The sequence below is a fragment of the Danio aesculapii genome, chromosome 7, assembly GCF_903798145.1.
Source record: "Danio aesculapii chromosome 7, fDanAes4.1, whole genome shotgun sequence".
In the NCBI taxonomy this organism is placed as follows: domain Eukaryota; kingdom Metazoa; phylum Chordata; class Actinopteri; order Cypriniformes; family Danionidae; genus Danio; species Danio aesculapii.
This window is the reverse complement of record NC_079441.1, coordinates 22,100,902-22,116,661: the sequence shown is the minus strand read 5'-3', so window position 1 is coordinate 22,116,661 and position 15,760 is coordinate 22,100,902. Positions and strand designations below refer to the sequence as shown.

The following is a 15,760-nucleotide window of genomic DNA, read 5'->3' as shown; positions in this document are numbered from 1 at the left end:
TTAATTCACAGAATTCCTACAAAATATGTTGTACACTGTAAACTTGCAAACTTTTTTTGTCACATCCATAACATGTTTATTTTCCTCATTTAAAATGTTTACAGATTGATATTTTTCTGATGCCATAATTGTTTGGAAAATATAAACAAATGTTTCAATGTAATGTTAACATATTCTTTCTATGTGAATTCATGTTTTGAAATTTTACTGCGGATGTCACATCCATAATGCTGAAATTATGAAAGTGACAGCTACATTCAACTCCTGAAAAAAGTAGTGGCAACTGCATTTATAAAATGTATGCATTTAAACATAGTGTGCACAGAACTGAGCTGACACGTAGTTGTTAATGCTGTATAGTTTCCTCTTTTCTGTATGTGTGCAAGGAATCAGTAAATGAGGACGGTCTTGACATGTTGCCAGAAATTGATTGAAAATGCAACATACTGTTCAAAGGCACTAGATGCGATACAGTGCTGTTGATTTTAAAAAATATTTTTGAAATGGCAGACAAATGGATTGCTTTGCTGCATCTGCTGTAGGATAGAGCGCTTTCAGCTGTGACAGTGTGATGTGACATGACCAAGATCTCGACTGGTGCAAGATTCAGCAATAACACAACAGCTGTCTAAGCTCTAGTATAGAACTGTTTTACAGTTGGTATTTTTACATAATCTCCATACAAAGGTTGTAATGGGCCTGTTTTGATTTAATTTATAAATCATTTTATTTCTTTAAATATGTAACAAGTTTTTAATGAATTTCACTGTTGCACCTTTAAATTTTTTTTTTTTCAAACTCAGTTTGTTTACCGTGGGTGCATTGAATGAGCGTATTTGGTTTCTTGTTGCAGTGTTTAATCAAAGTAAAAAGTATTGAACAAATATGTTGGTTAAGTTGTCATTGTAAGTGGTTGTTACATTAATATAGCCATATATGAAAGCTTAGGGTTATCAGTAGGCATTTTTGGCCACTGGTTCCATTCTCTCTCTTGACAGTCACTGCATGATGTGAAGTGATTTTAACACCCGATACTGAAGCTCTGTGCTATGAAACCCATTCATTTCAATGGCTTGACCACTTTTGCTTTAAGTGAGCTCAATATTTTATATTTTATTATATATTTTTTATTCCCATGTACAAACATGCTTATCTAATCATGAACCACATATATAATAATCCATTATTAAATTTCTATGATGCATATTTTTATTTGTCATTTATAATGCTTGGCAGAGAATATTCACGATTAATTGAATCCAATATAAAAGTTTGTTTTGACATAAGATATGTGTACCATTTATTTTATTACGTACGTGTAAATACACACATGCATAGAAATATTTGAGAAATTGTTTATAAAATGTGACTGAATATCATACAAATGATATGTACATTTAAATATTAATGTAGCAATTCTGTTTATTTGTGTGTATCACATGTATATAATAAATATTTGTATTATATACATGTGTGACATATATTATTTCAAAACAAACTTTTATCATTGTTGCGATTTATTGCCATTAAGCATTTCCCAGCACCAGTTATTTAATAAAACAATAAATATCTATTATGGAGCAGTTTTGGTTTTCGGCCAAGCGCATCCAGAATTTTCATTTTTGGCATTCAGAATTTTTATTTTGGTCCACTCTAGTTATCTACATTTATATTTAAATAGGTATTCTTTGTCTGTTGAACTAACATTTTAATTCAAATAGTCATAAATAATGAATATTTCATTGAATCAAATCAAATTTAATCTAAATTCAAACTCTGTGAATAAGAATCTATGAAAATCTAATCACGAAATGGGTCACAATACACATCCCTATATTGTCAATCATAACAATTTTGGGTGCAAGTTGTATACAATACTCAGTAGGGCTGCACAGTATATCATTTTCAACATCGTTATCACAATGTGCACATCTGCAATAGTCACATCGCAGGATCTGCAATGTCGAGGCGTGATTATAGTTGACCAGGAACCACAGTTAATTGTGTTTGTGTTTTAATGCCTGTGATTGTGTAAGCATGTAAAGCATTCATGCACAAGACATTATAATGTTTTTAACTTTAAGAAAGATTGATTATACATAAGTATTTACACACTCTTACTTTACATTTGATTAGTCACCTGAATACTACTAGTCTCCCAGAAAAATAAAAACTGTTGTTGTTTTTTCATTTATATCTTTGCTCTACTGTTTTTAGCAATACTTTTGGTTGGTTTATTATATTTACTGCAGATGCACTCTACAAAATCTTCATAATCAACGTAAAATGATGTCAATTCTTTCCCAATAGAGCTATTTCTTCTTGTAAAATGATATACAGTATTACAACATGTATCGCAGAAAAATAAAACATTGCAACGTCAGTTTTTTTCCAATATCCTTCAGCCCTACACAGGTTGATGAATGTATTGATTTACGGCTTTAATAAATGCTACTGTCACTTCTGAAACCTTCAATGTGTTCATGTTTTATGCAGTTCAAGGGCCCTGCTTTATTTGTGTGTTGCAGCCTCTTGTGTGGGTTCTTATCTTACATCATTTGAGATGCAAATAAGTAATGTATGCTGCTCTTACATGTGCCTTATGTGTGTGTTCAGATCTCATCCACTGCACCAATGAGATGAATGTGAACGTGCCCCAGCTGGCAGACACTCTGTTTGAGAGAACCACCAACAGCAGCTGGGTCGTGGTCTTCAAAGCGCTCATCACCACACACCATCTAATGATGTATGGAAATGAGGTGAGAGATACTGCATTGCTACTTCATTCTGTCTTTTTGCAAAACGTGGCCCACATCAGGCACCCTTCTGTGCTTCTGCTATTGAAGATCCACTGTATTTCGGTCAAAGTGAACTTACATGGCCAATCACACCTCCGGAATCACAATGTGCCATTTGTGACCAAGCGTGCGAGAGATATGGTGCCAGTGAAAACACTATCATTTTTCATCTTGAAAAGTTGGTTTTAAGTTGCTGGAAATCTGTAATGAGGCAAAAGCAACATGGAGATGAATGCCTGAAGGCTAGTCTAGGGATGTTTAAATATCGATTAGCACATCATGAAGTCATTAATTGAATTTATTTTATTAATTTATATGAAAGAAAAAAATATTTGTATATTAGCATTAAAGGGCACCTATTTTACCATTTTTTTTTCAAGATTTAAGATACGAGTTTTGTGTCTTTAGAATGTGTCTGTAAAGTTTCAGCTCAAAATACCTGTCAGATGATTTATTATACCTTTCAGAATAATGGATCTTTCAGCTCTGAGCGCATTGTAGCTCTTTTTTGTTGCCTGTGCCTTTAATGCAAATGAACTAGTTCTCCCCACCAACCATTCCTACATGCATGAGTGTGCCTATATCTCCTGCTGGGTCAGATAAACAGCACAGTGACCGACATGAAGGAAGCAGATCACGCGTAACGTCTGTGAGAAATACTACAGTAAAAACTTTCCCAATGATTATTTGATGTATTTGTTGTGGAGTTAATTCAAGCCTTTCTGCAACGATGAGTCACACAATGCTGTTACAAAGTTCACACATGCACACACCGTTATGTTAATGTACAAATTAAACCTGATTTAACGTCTACAAATCGGGATTGAAGCGTCGTCTTTTATAATTGTACTGACATGGTGTTGAAGTACATCGCTTTTACCGTCTTTAAAAACTTGTAAAACTCAATCTTTTGATCCCAGTTGCTTTGCACACGTCCTGTCTTTTTGTTATGATTATATGCTTTACAACAGAGACATATTAAAACATGTTAACCACACTCCTACGTCACGTTATGGTGGACCTCAAAATGGGAGGGATTTGGATCCTATTTTAACGTCGGGAAATTTAAAAAAAGAGATTTATTGTCTTTGTATCACTCTGATATGACTGTGGTCACACTATACCCACCAGCTTACAAAATATCACCCCGATATGACTGTGGTCACACTATACCTATCAGCTTACAAAAGTTGATTTTCATCATAGGTGCCCTTTAACGTTTCTTACTGCAAAGCAGGTGATATTTTGAGGCTGAGGACTGTTATGTTGTCATTTAATTTTGGAAAAAAATATTTAGTAATTTGCATATTTTGTTCATTTTAATTGGCTTTAGTCTGTATAGTTTTAATTCATTTTTATTTTAGTGTACATTTGAATTGAGTTTTATTTGCCAACTGGCTTAAACAAATTGTAAATGAGATTTAATTAAATTCAGTTAACATGTATTTTTAAATAATTAAATGGGTTTAGTTTTTCACATTATTTTTGTGATTTTGTTCGATAAAAATGACTGATGTTGTGGTGATAATTCCCAGAAATTTGTGGACAATTTTGCAATTTAAAATTCTGACACAATGACACAAATAATAAAAATAAAGCTTAATTTTCCTCTCTTGTCAAGACGATATCTAAAGCAGATCTAAAACATTAGGGATTAAGCCAAAGGAAGGTTGTATAACTCTTTATTTTTTTATCCACGGTCTTTATCTCAAATTTCACTCCCCGGAGCCTCTGACATCATGTACCTCACTCAGAACATGAGCTATAGGGCTTCCCACACAGTAATACACATAAACACAGATTGCCGTAAAATGATAGGATTGTGTGGGCGCAGGTGAGATGTTATTTTTCGAAACTCAAGTGCGCTGCGTATGCAATGTCTAGAAGTCATGTAAAACAATTAATTGCAAACTGAAATAAATCTAATTTGATTATATGGTTTGGAAATAGATGTTATATGAGATTAAATTAAAGTTTAAATTAAGAATTTTGCAGGATCGCAAGACAGTGCGACCTTTTTGTTGATTTTGCATTGGATTCAACGATCGCCAACTTGCGAAAAACTAGGGGGTCTGTTTTAATCATGAGATGCATTAATGTAAATGATATTACTGCATTGTCAGATTTTTCATATATAACTTGTGTATATATTTATTTCATCCTGTTATTTTCTTATATTACACAACTACTGTTGGACATTTCTGTGTAATGCATTTACAAAAGCATGTGCTAATAGTGTGAAACAACATGCAGGTATGAAAGCTTATAAAGTTTATGCACAAGAGCAAGACTTATCCACAAATAGATGCTTATATACAGGCACAAACATGTAGTAGGCTAATGATAAACGGCGGGTAGGTGTGAACATGACACAAACACACATTAATGATATATACAGTTAGGACGTGACCTAGATGTGCACATGGCCTGCTTAATGCATTGCTGCTACATGAGCTACTCTAGCTATGCACGCACATTTACCTTGCTTTAATACCTAAATGAGGACATGCCAAAGACTTGCTCCCTTTTAAATAAAGCCAATTGTAATTGAAACGGAGTCAAAAAGTGTAGCTCTCACTGAAATTAAAATGGTAATTTTACTTTTACATTTTTACAACTTCCTTTTCTTTGTGGAACAAGCACAAGTTTTTCTTGAAATTGAAACCAAACATTTAATATTAAAAAAGTGAAAACAATATCTTTTCTTTCCAAGGAAGTAATAGTTTTTTTGATGACAAATGCACAAGTAATGGATGACATAATTATATTTAAAAAAAAAAAAAAAAACGTTTAACCTGATTTGTTTTGCACCAAGTAGGCCAAGTAGAACTGTTTTAGTACATAGTAGAGTTTTTGTTAACGTCTATTAAGATTCAAGTACCAAAATGTTTAGTTTTATTGCTTCAATTTTAGTTAAAAATGCATCTAGCTCTCTGCAACTCACATAGTCGCTCACCGAAGCTAAGCAGGGCTGCGCCCAGTCAGTACCTGTTTGGGAGACCACATGGGAAAGTTAGATTGCTGTCGGAAGTGGTGTTAGTATGACCAGCAGGGCGGCGCCTAGCCTGCGGTCTGTGTGGTTCTTAATGCCACAATATATTGATGGGGACTCTATGCTGGTCAGTGAGTGCCGTCTTTAGGATGAGATGTTAAATTCAAGGTCCTGACTCTCTGGGATTGAATTTAATTGAGTTTTTATTTGACTGATTTTAGACAAACTGTACAAAAATACAAGTATCCTATACATTTTGAAATAAAACTGTAGAGGATAAAAACACACAGCCCTGGGCTTGTTTCCATTGTTGTCCTCGCTGTTAAAAACAAAGTATTGCTAAAATACAGTTAATGCATAAAACAAACAGTACCTCCACATTTTAAAACACTAACAAAATTATTCACAATACAATAACCTATATAATAAAAAAATCATTCATCATGCAAACCAACCATCCTCATCAAACAAAAATTTTCATGAAAAATCCCAGGATGTCCTTTGAAAAAGAGTAGGGGTTTAACCCCGGCATTCTGGCCAAATTTGCTCACTGGCCTCTGTCCATCATTCCTTCCAAACTATCGCCATACCATAATTGGCTTCATCACTCTGTCTCCTCTCCACCAATCAGCTGGTGGCTGGTGTGCGGTCTGGTGCAATATGGCTGCCGTCGCATCATCTAGGTGGATGCTTCATACACTGGTGGTGGATGAGGAGATTCCTCCCAAAAATGTGTAAAGCGCTTTGAGTGTCCAGAAAAGCACTATATAAATGTAAGGAATTATTATTATTTATTTATTTTTTATTTTTCCCAAATATGTTTATAGATTATTTTTTTCTATTTTAAACCTGCAATTTATTGTTTGTGTTCGAGCTTTCAAGCAAGCAAAATTCCAGTCTGCTTCATCTATATCTTCTTGCATATCTGATTTCCAGGCATTTAACTTATCCAATGTTGGTTCAGTAGTATGTGTGACCATAAAATTGTAATACATAGAAACCCTTCCTTCTAAAATTTAGATAGTTATTTCCTCTAATTTTGATAAAGATTGTATACAACTAATCTGTGTTTCCTCTGATGACATGTAACCATTCAACTGAAGGTATTTAAAGAAAATGTATAATTATTATTTTTATTATTATTATTATTATTATTAGTTAATTACAGCAATCAGAATTTTTTTTTCTTTTTTTAAAATGTCAAAATAAATCAAAATTGATTTGGTCAGTTTTACATGGGGTTTCTCTGGGAAATCTCTTAATTAAGGTTGATCAGTGTTAATTCAGCAATAAGTGTACAAATGGAGTTTGTGCGCTTGACTCAAACAACGAGATTCATTCAAAGAACCAACAAATTCATGTCATTTCTTTTGTGAATTGTGCTGCACCAGTCGCACTAGTGCAGCCAGTGAAGAAAACAAATCTATTGTGTCGTCCTGGCATCATTTTGCAGTACACCGTCCTTTTTATCTCATCGCGTTCAATTTAGACTGCGAGCTCACAACTCGGGTCAAATGTAATTACTTTTTCTGAGGAGCTGTAGATTTTGCGGGTGCACACAAAAACAATGTCAGTGCCAGTGACTCTCACATGTGTCCTTGTGCAGTTGTTTGGGCTATAAAATAAAAAAGCCCTTCACTATATGTTTAGAGATAGTGAGCGCGCAGGACTGTCCTTCAGCACACCCTGTTCTCTGGTATGACAGGGCACTAATCAGCCAGAGGTGGTTTTTGTTATCAGAGCTGAACGTCTGGTCTGGGTCGGGTCGAGTCTGGTCTTAATCCTTTACCCTCGATATTGCTTCAAAAACACACGTTTGGTTATCGCTGTCTGTCGAGGAGCAGAGACGTTTAGAGGACATTGGTCTTGTCAGCAGTAGCCCTGTGATCGGGCACAGCAAGGGCCACAGATAAGCTGTTGATGATAAAAGCGTTTGCACATGGGTTTGTGTGAAACGGCAGACAAAAGGGCCAATGTCACTCATAGATGTGCCTGATATTGAACGCACCATTTGCTGCAGTGACGTCACAGGGAGTGTCGAGGGTAGAGATAGAGAGTTGTGGGTTTGAAAAACATCTTTGTTAGGATAAGTTTAAGGTTAAAGAACTTTGAGACTGAGAGGGAGAAAGGCGAGGGAAAGCAAGCAGAATTTTAATCAGCTGGTTCATGTTGGGTCGCAGTGGACAAATTGCTTAACCTTGTTTGGGGACATCACACAAGCCCTGCTGTCCATCTAGAGCAGTTCATTTCAGATACAGTGGGCGATCGAGTATTGATAGAGTTTGAGAGAGAGTTTGTGTGTGTGCGTGTCTGTGTGAGGGAAGTTCAGGGGAGCTGGTTAACGCTGGAGGCTCAGATAAAGTTTTGTTTTATGAAGATAAATAACCCCCTGCTAATTGTATTTAACAAGACCCACTTTAGTCTACTGAGAAATGTATATAGTCTTTTTGGTTACGTTAATATCTCTGGCCCTGTAAAATCATTGGTTCTTTTTTCCCAATAGCATATCCATTTGAATAGTTCAATATATTTTTTCGTTGTCAACATTCAGTATTTAATTTATTTAAAGAATCCCTGACAATTAGTAGTTAAAAAAAAATGAATTTTTCATAAATTACTTAATTAAAAATCAAAGCATGTTTAATCAATTAACTTAATACAATCTTTTACAATTGATTGATTTTTGTATGTTTTTACAAAAGCTGCTTTTGAGATTAAGGGTGTGTTCACACAGGTTTGGTTCTTTTAAGACAACTGAAACGAGAGCATGTGTTCTGCAACTGTGTAAGAGGATGTACCTTTTCCCACTTGTGGGGGAGAGTAGTCTGTTTTCTCATTTCGCAAAGGGAAACCAAAACTTTTCTATGTGCACATCAGAACCTTAAACAAAGCAGCATTTGGAACCCTTTTCACCATAATTGTCATTCACCACAGAGCGATTCGTTCATGCAAATATGTCTGATAATCTAATAAAACCATATTGTCTGAAAATTGAGCAACATTACAGGCAGCTTCAGTGGATCCCCCTTAACACAAGTTCTTTTACTTCGTTATGTCATATCTGATTCATTGCTTAACAGCCAATCAGAGCCGATGCTTATTGTACATGCTGAATTGGGTCAATTTGCTCAAGTTGACCCGACGAGAGGCGGCGTGTGGAATACATCAATTTGTTGAATACACTTTGTGTGTTAGTGGACCGACACTGACCAACAACCAACTGTCAGCTTGATGTGTCCCAGCCATTAGGTACCGTGTCTATGAAAAACATTTTCAGCCAAATGCTGGAAACTTTTTTTCTTTACGTTTTTGCCTTTTTGTTTACCTGACAACATTTAAAAAAAAAAAAGGAAATGCATAAATGTGAAAGCGTGTTTCAGAGTAGATATATTTATTTATTTATTTATTTATTTTTTATTTTTTTGAACACTGCCCATGTCATGTCCGTGTAAACACCCTTACAACAAAACAGTATGCACATGCATAGTACTTGTTTAGGGGTGTGTAGATAAACAGCAAGTGCAAACAAACAAACTCAACATTGACAGAGTACAGTTGTGTAGTGTTGTTGCTTTATCAGCAATGTGTGGATTTACTTCATATCATAAACAAAAGCTGAGATGCATCTCATTACATGCCAAATGCAGACGGCACATTGTCACTTCCTTACAAGTACTGATTAATAACAATTTAATAGTGGCGAATACTGGCCTGGCACATGTAATGTGGAATTTTTCTGTGGATATTTGGAACTGTGGATGGTTTGAAAACATTGTCATGCATGTTTATAACAAAAAATGACTGGTTCCATTAAAAAATAAAACAAAAGAACAACCTAAAATATCCAAAACAATGCTGTGTAGTAGGCTAAATTCACTCATTGTTTGTAGATTAATGTGATGGCATTTTTTGTTAGTTGAGGACTGGCTCATAAAATGTATAAAGAAGTCAAAATAGTGGCAGGTATAGCTCATTCAAAAACAGATCTTTTAGTACTCGTTTCCCATGCCTTGTTTTGCTAGCAGCACTAAGGTTCAGATGGCAGTGTCCACACCACACTAACAAAAAATAATAGACTTATTTTTAAACAAACAAACAAACAAACAAACAAACATGTAATTTTAGTTTGTGTGAACATACCCTGAGACACATGATAAAACAAATACTGTTAACACGTATCATAGTTGTGGATGCTTGTGTCTGTGTGTAGTAGATTAAACTCATGTAGAACATGCAGACTTGATATTTAAATAGCATTTGTTGTGCTTTAATATTCCCAGACAGATCACATCCATATAGGATAAATAGCTCTATATAGCTCTTATAGCTCTTCTGTTTCCTTTTTATGACTGTATTCTGCCATTTCATCCCTTTTTACTGGACCAGTTAAATCTAAAGGCCTACTATTTCTGATAAACAAACACGTATTCCCATTGGCCAAACAAATGCTTATTTGTTATTGAAATTAGTCCCATCGCAGGCTCTGTATTGTTTAATTAACATTTATATATATATATATATATATATATATATATATATATATATATATATATATATATATATATATATATATATATTAGTTCAAAATACATGAGATTTGTTGAGTTACTGCAGAATTTGGTCATAAAGGAGCAAAAGTTTATAATTTGCACATTTTTATAATTTGCCCTAAAACAGTTTCAGCATTCAGACACAAACAATTTTACCATTTGTATCTTTAATAGCGAATATTTTTTTAAAAACTATTTAAACAGTAAAGTCTTTGCGGTGTTATTTTACAGCAGATTTTTTCCATTTTTGTACCTGAAAACGATTTGATTAGACTGAAAACCATAAAGCACTGTTTATTTCACTTTTATCTTTGATCTATTGTATTTAGCTATACTTGTAATGTTTCCGTGCATGATTTGTTTCCCTAGAGAATCATGCCAATCAGTAGAGAAGTAAAATTAAAAATAGAGGTATTCTAGTCATCTGGTGAAATTGTATATATTTTGCAATGTATATCCCAGAAGTGCAAAATATTGCAATGTCAGATTTTTCCAGTATTGTGCAACCCTGATTGAAATATACAAAAGCAGACCAGAAGACTGAATGGAATTAAGACTGTATGTGCGCTATAAACATTGTGAAACACTTGTCACTTCGAAGAAATAAATACTTTAGACAAAAAGCATTAGGCATGTATTATTGTCTGATCTAGTCACAATTGTCTTCTCACTGGTCATGCAGCTGTGCCTATAAAAATGATATTTGACAGTATTTACTTGAATTCACATTCCCGGTCTTATTATGTAGTTTATGTTAGTCTTAAGATGGGAAAAATGAATCGTTTTTATCTTTCATCAAAATTTAATTAACTTCCAAGTCTGAAGTGGCTTTCTTGAACAGCTGATGTCACACTGGCCACATGGGCTCCTGGATAATGTTAATCAATAGCCAAATAGCTGTAGGCATTGTTTAAGGCTATCGCTGTAATTAATTCAGGCTTTCTGTTGGTTAACATGCAAGATTAATGTCAACACAAGACCACTAAACACTTTCAGCATTTAAATATCTGTTTCGAGTAAACCCGTGTAAATGTCATTGTCGAAAATGCCTTTTGATCTGTGGTGTGACGTAAAGGGATTTTGTGAAGAACTACAGGGAACATTCTCTGATTCGTGCTGTGCTCTTCCAAATGCAGAAATAAGGTGCAGTTCTGCCTTGCTGTGCGTGATGGTTTAAATTAATGTCTTTCTGTGTATAAGACCCTGTAAATGCGCAGCGCTTAATGCAACTGTGGCATTAGCTTACTGTTAAAGTTACAACATCTTGCATTCTGTATTACTTCATAATTCAATAGTACATGTAACTGGGTGTAAGTCATTGCTCCTTTTCTCTAACTTTAATTTTGTCTGTTTGACTAAGATGCTTTAATATGGATTTTTACTGCCGCTAGCAACCAGCCATAATGGTTTATTTAGATTTTATTTAGTGTATTATTTATTTATTAGTTTTTGTTTTTTCAGATAAAGTAAGACCTTGTAGTTGATTTGGTTATATAAACTCATTAAACACTGGCATAGTATAATACTATATTTAATAATCATATAACTTAATATTAGAAAAGATTTCTAACAGTGAAATCTGTAATTTTATTAAAAATTCCATAAAATTAAAAACGTTTATGTTTGAATTTATTTAGGCAAATCTAATTTTTCTGTGTTTACTGTTGTTGTTGCATGATTGTTCAGAAATCATTCTAATATGATCTATGTTAAAAGTATGTTTACATGGACACCAATAATAATTATAATTTTTGATTAGTTTAATTAGACTAAAATCATAATCGAACTAAACAGAAATTGAGGACATGTGGAGTATGCCAATTTTAGACACATTACTGAAGTGCAGTACAGATGTGTAAACACTATAATCAAACTATTACCTTTGTGTAGAATGTTTGCCGCATTTTGCGACAGGATAGTCTATATACACACACATGGCTGTTTGACATTCTCTGCACCTAGTTCGTGAAGGACCACAGACACCTGCATCGCGAAATGCAGAGGTTTTTTTTTTTCGCAATAGGGTGTGCGGTAATAATTCGATTACTGATGTAAATGTAAACATAGTCACTGTTCTTTGATGTAATGACATTTATCTCATTTATAAATCTATTATAAATGTTTTTACTTTCACATGTGATCAAATGTATTAATGCATAAATTTGATCACGTGTGAAAGTAAAAACATATATAATAGATTTATTTTTAGGAATTCTTTCTGAAATTACACTTTAAATGTAACGTGTAATGTTACTAAAGCCTTCTATTTCAGAAAACTATAGAGGTAGAAAGGAGTTAATAAAAGGAGTAATGATGCTGAAAGTGCATCATTGCCAGCACAATTGCATTTTTAAAAAATATATATTTGAATGGAAACTTTATTTAAATGTATTTTTTTGTGTCTTTTCCTATTGTGGTAAATTTCCAAATACACTGGATGCTTAAATATGATGTACCTTTAAATACATGCATGCATATGCACCGTGTGTATATTAGGGGAGTGGTCCAACATTGGTCTCATTGTGTGATTTACTGTTTAACACGTCATCGATTTGGTTCAATTCCTTATCACGATGCGTCATAAAGCATTGACGATACTCCATCCACAGTTTTCAATTTAAACAATTTTGTCATTAAATACAAGCAGTCAAATTTACGAACTAAACCTTTCATTTTGCCTGCTCAGAGAAAACACTCTTGACTGTATCAAACGTTAAGTGATAACGACGCATCTTACTGGTTGATTGGGAAAGCTTTTTACAGTGTTCCCTAAGCAGTAATATGGGGGATCTTGGGTTCTGCTGTACCCTCAGTGTGGGTTCAAGACAGACTTACAAAACAGGCTTTTTTATATATATATATATATATATATATATATATATTTTTTTTTTTATTTATTTATTTATTTATTTTTATTACTCGCACACATACTCATTTGTATCCAGCCTTCCTCTGAAATCAGATATATAGCTAAATGTAAGCAAATTACATATTTAACCATTTTCTGTAAACCCTAGAGATGGTTGTGCGTGAATCCCAGTAGATCAGCAGTTTCTGAAATACTCAGACCAGCCTGTCTGGCACCAACAGCTATGCCACATTCAAAGTCACTTAAATCACCTTTCTTCTTTATTCTGATGCTCGGTTTGAACTGCAGCAGATCATCTTGACCATGTCCACATGCCTAAATGCATTGAGTTGCTGCCATGTGATTGGATGATTAGAAATTTGCGAGCAGTCGGACAGGTGTACCTAATAAAGTGGCCAGTGAGTGTACATGAACGCAGACAAAATTTCTGTTTGAGCACCAAATCAGACTGTTAATCATATAATTACAATTACTACTTGGACAATTAATCATCAGCCAAATTTCCTAATTGTGAGCGTCCTAAAATGTGCCACAAATTCAGTTTCATTCAGTTTTTGAATGCTTTTTCAGACATGGCTGTAAAACGGGCTGTTTAACATTCTAGCCATGTGCTGACTGAGTTCATGTCTCTTCTGTGTGGGATCCGTTTGCATAATGGATGCTGTTTGTGAGCGATGTGTGCTAGGTAAGGTAATTATTACCTTTATGAAGCATTCTCCCACTCCCCTGATGACTTTTTTCCTTCTCCACCCTACAGGCAGGAATGGCAAATCTGGGCAGAAAACAAACAGCTGCTGCTCACTAATCAGCAATTGGTAAATAGGGAGTATGGGTAAACTACATGTGGGAATTGGTGACTCGCCTTGTTGGATTGAACCATTGACATTTTTTATTTTCTTTTTTTGCGGAAGTGTATTGGAATGGTGAGGGACTCCTACACACAATTACCTTGATGCTTTGTCACTTCTCTTTATTTCTGTGAGAAACTGTTGCCCACACTGGTGTGCGGGAGGATACATTGTTATTTGTTTTGTTTTTTAGTAAAGGTAAAGGACTGGTCACAGTAATGAAATTGTGAAGTCACTGCAGTTGGTGAACAGCAAAAAAAGAAGTGATTTCAGTCTGAGGAAATGTTTTATCCTCACGTGAAACTGACAAACAAGAATGACTGACTGGATTTCACCTATAAAGTATTTGTCAAGCAAATTAGAAATATGAGCTCACCTTAAAGGGTCATGAAACACCAAAACACATTTTTTGAGAGGCTGACAGTCATATACTGCATGTGTGCCACGTTGCTAAAAAACACTATTGGGACACAAATATTTCACAAAAGGAGAAAATTGGTGGTTTTTGCGTTATTTCGAGCAAATTTGTTCTTCCAGTTTGAATTTTGAAGCTGCGTCACAGCCATGACATCCTTGTGTAAATTCCAGCGTGCAGACTGGATGTCTGCACCGGCTGGTACAATGTGACGTCTTTGAGTTATCAGCATTAATTCATGAGAAAGACTTGGTTCGAACCAATCAGTGTTCTTTATTGTGAACGAGATGCAACTTCATTAATATGCATGTTATAGCTTCGAAGAAAGCTATATCATCATGTTATTACCTGTTACAGCGTTCAGACGGCAGAGAAACACCACGTTGTGTTGCCAACCGTTATTTAAAACAAGTGGAAGAAGAATTGTTCGGAGACATGGGTCATCAGTGTTGTTTATAAATGTGCCGCAACAAAGGTTTTGTTTCCATTTTCCCATGACGAGTGCACAGCTGGCACGTGGACCCTCATGTGGGAATTACAGTGGTCCGTTAACACACAACAAATACATTTGTAAGGAAAATTTTTCTTACCCAAGAGCTTTTCGAATCTGTAAATGGTGAAATCCGGATTTGCCTCTTGTTGTTTTTTAAAAAAGACGCGGTTCCAGTTGGTGTTGATTGTCCTGTCTATGGATTTGGTAAGCAAGCGATCATTGTTCTTTGTTTGTTTATTCAGATGGCAAAGTTAGTTCGTATCGTCAGTAGTACTCTTTCTGTTTTTAAAGACAGACCTTAGGCAAAATGATTTAGTTACTAAGTTTACAGTACGTTAATATCACTACAACGTTATGGACTGAAAATCCGCTATAAATGCTGCTCTCCGAATGTAAACATGTAAACACCCAAGTCAAATTATTATTGTTGTGTAGGATTTTCGACACATTTTGTGTCTATACACACACATGGCTGTTTGAAGCTATTCTCTGCACTTACCGAGTCTTTGCATCTACCAAGACATGCGGAGGTTTTTTTTCTCCCATATGGCATGCCGTATCAAATCACAGGGGGCATGCATGAAAGGTTTCTGAATGAAAGTGAAAGCCAAACTGCAGTTAAAGTCGACAAATTAAAAATGAAATGCCCAAAATTACATGAAATTCCAGAGGAAACGTGGATAGCATGGTCACAAAATAACTTTGATCAATATATGTGCTATAACATGTAAAACGGCATCATGAAAGGAACATTCAAAATAAAACTCATGTAAACACTTTAATCATATAAATGTC

At 34.7% G+C, this 15,760-nt stretch overlaps 1 protein-coding gene across 8 annotated transcripts in view; it reads left to right on the top strand.

Annotated features, from left to right (window-relative positions):
• si:ch211-200p22.4 (phosphatidylinositol-binding clathrin assembly protein) overlaps positions 1–15,760 on the top strand; it is a 101,473-nt gene that overhangs the window by 20,214 nt on the left and 65,499 nt on the right. For all 8 annotated transcript variants that reach the window (XM_056461281.1, XM_056461280.1, XM_056461277.1 and 5 more), the window contains exon 2: positions 2,617–2,759. In XM_056461281.1, coding sequence (XP_056317256.1) covers positions 2,617–2,759 — 143 coding nt within the window. The remainder of the gene's footprint in view (positions 1–2,616; positions 2,760–15,760) is intronic.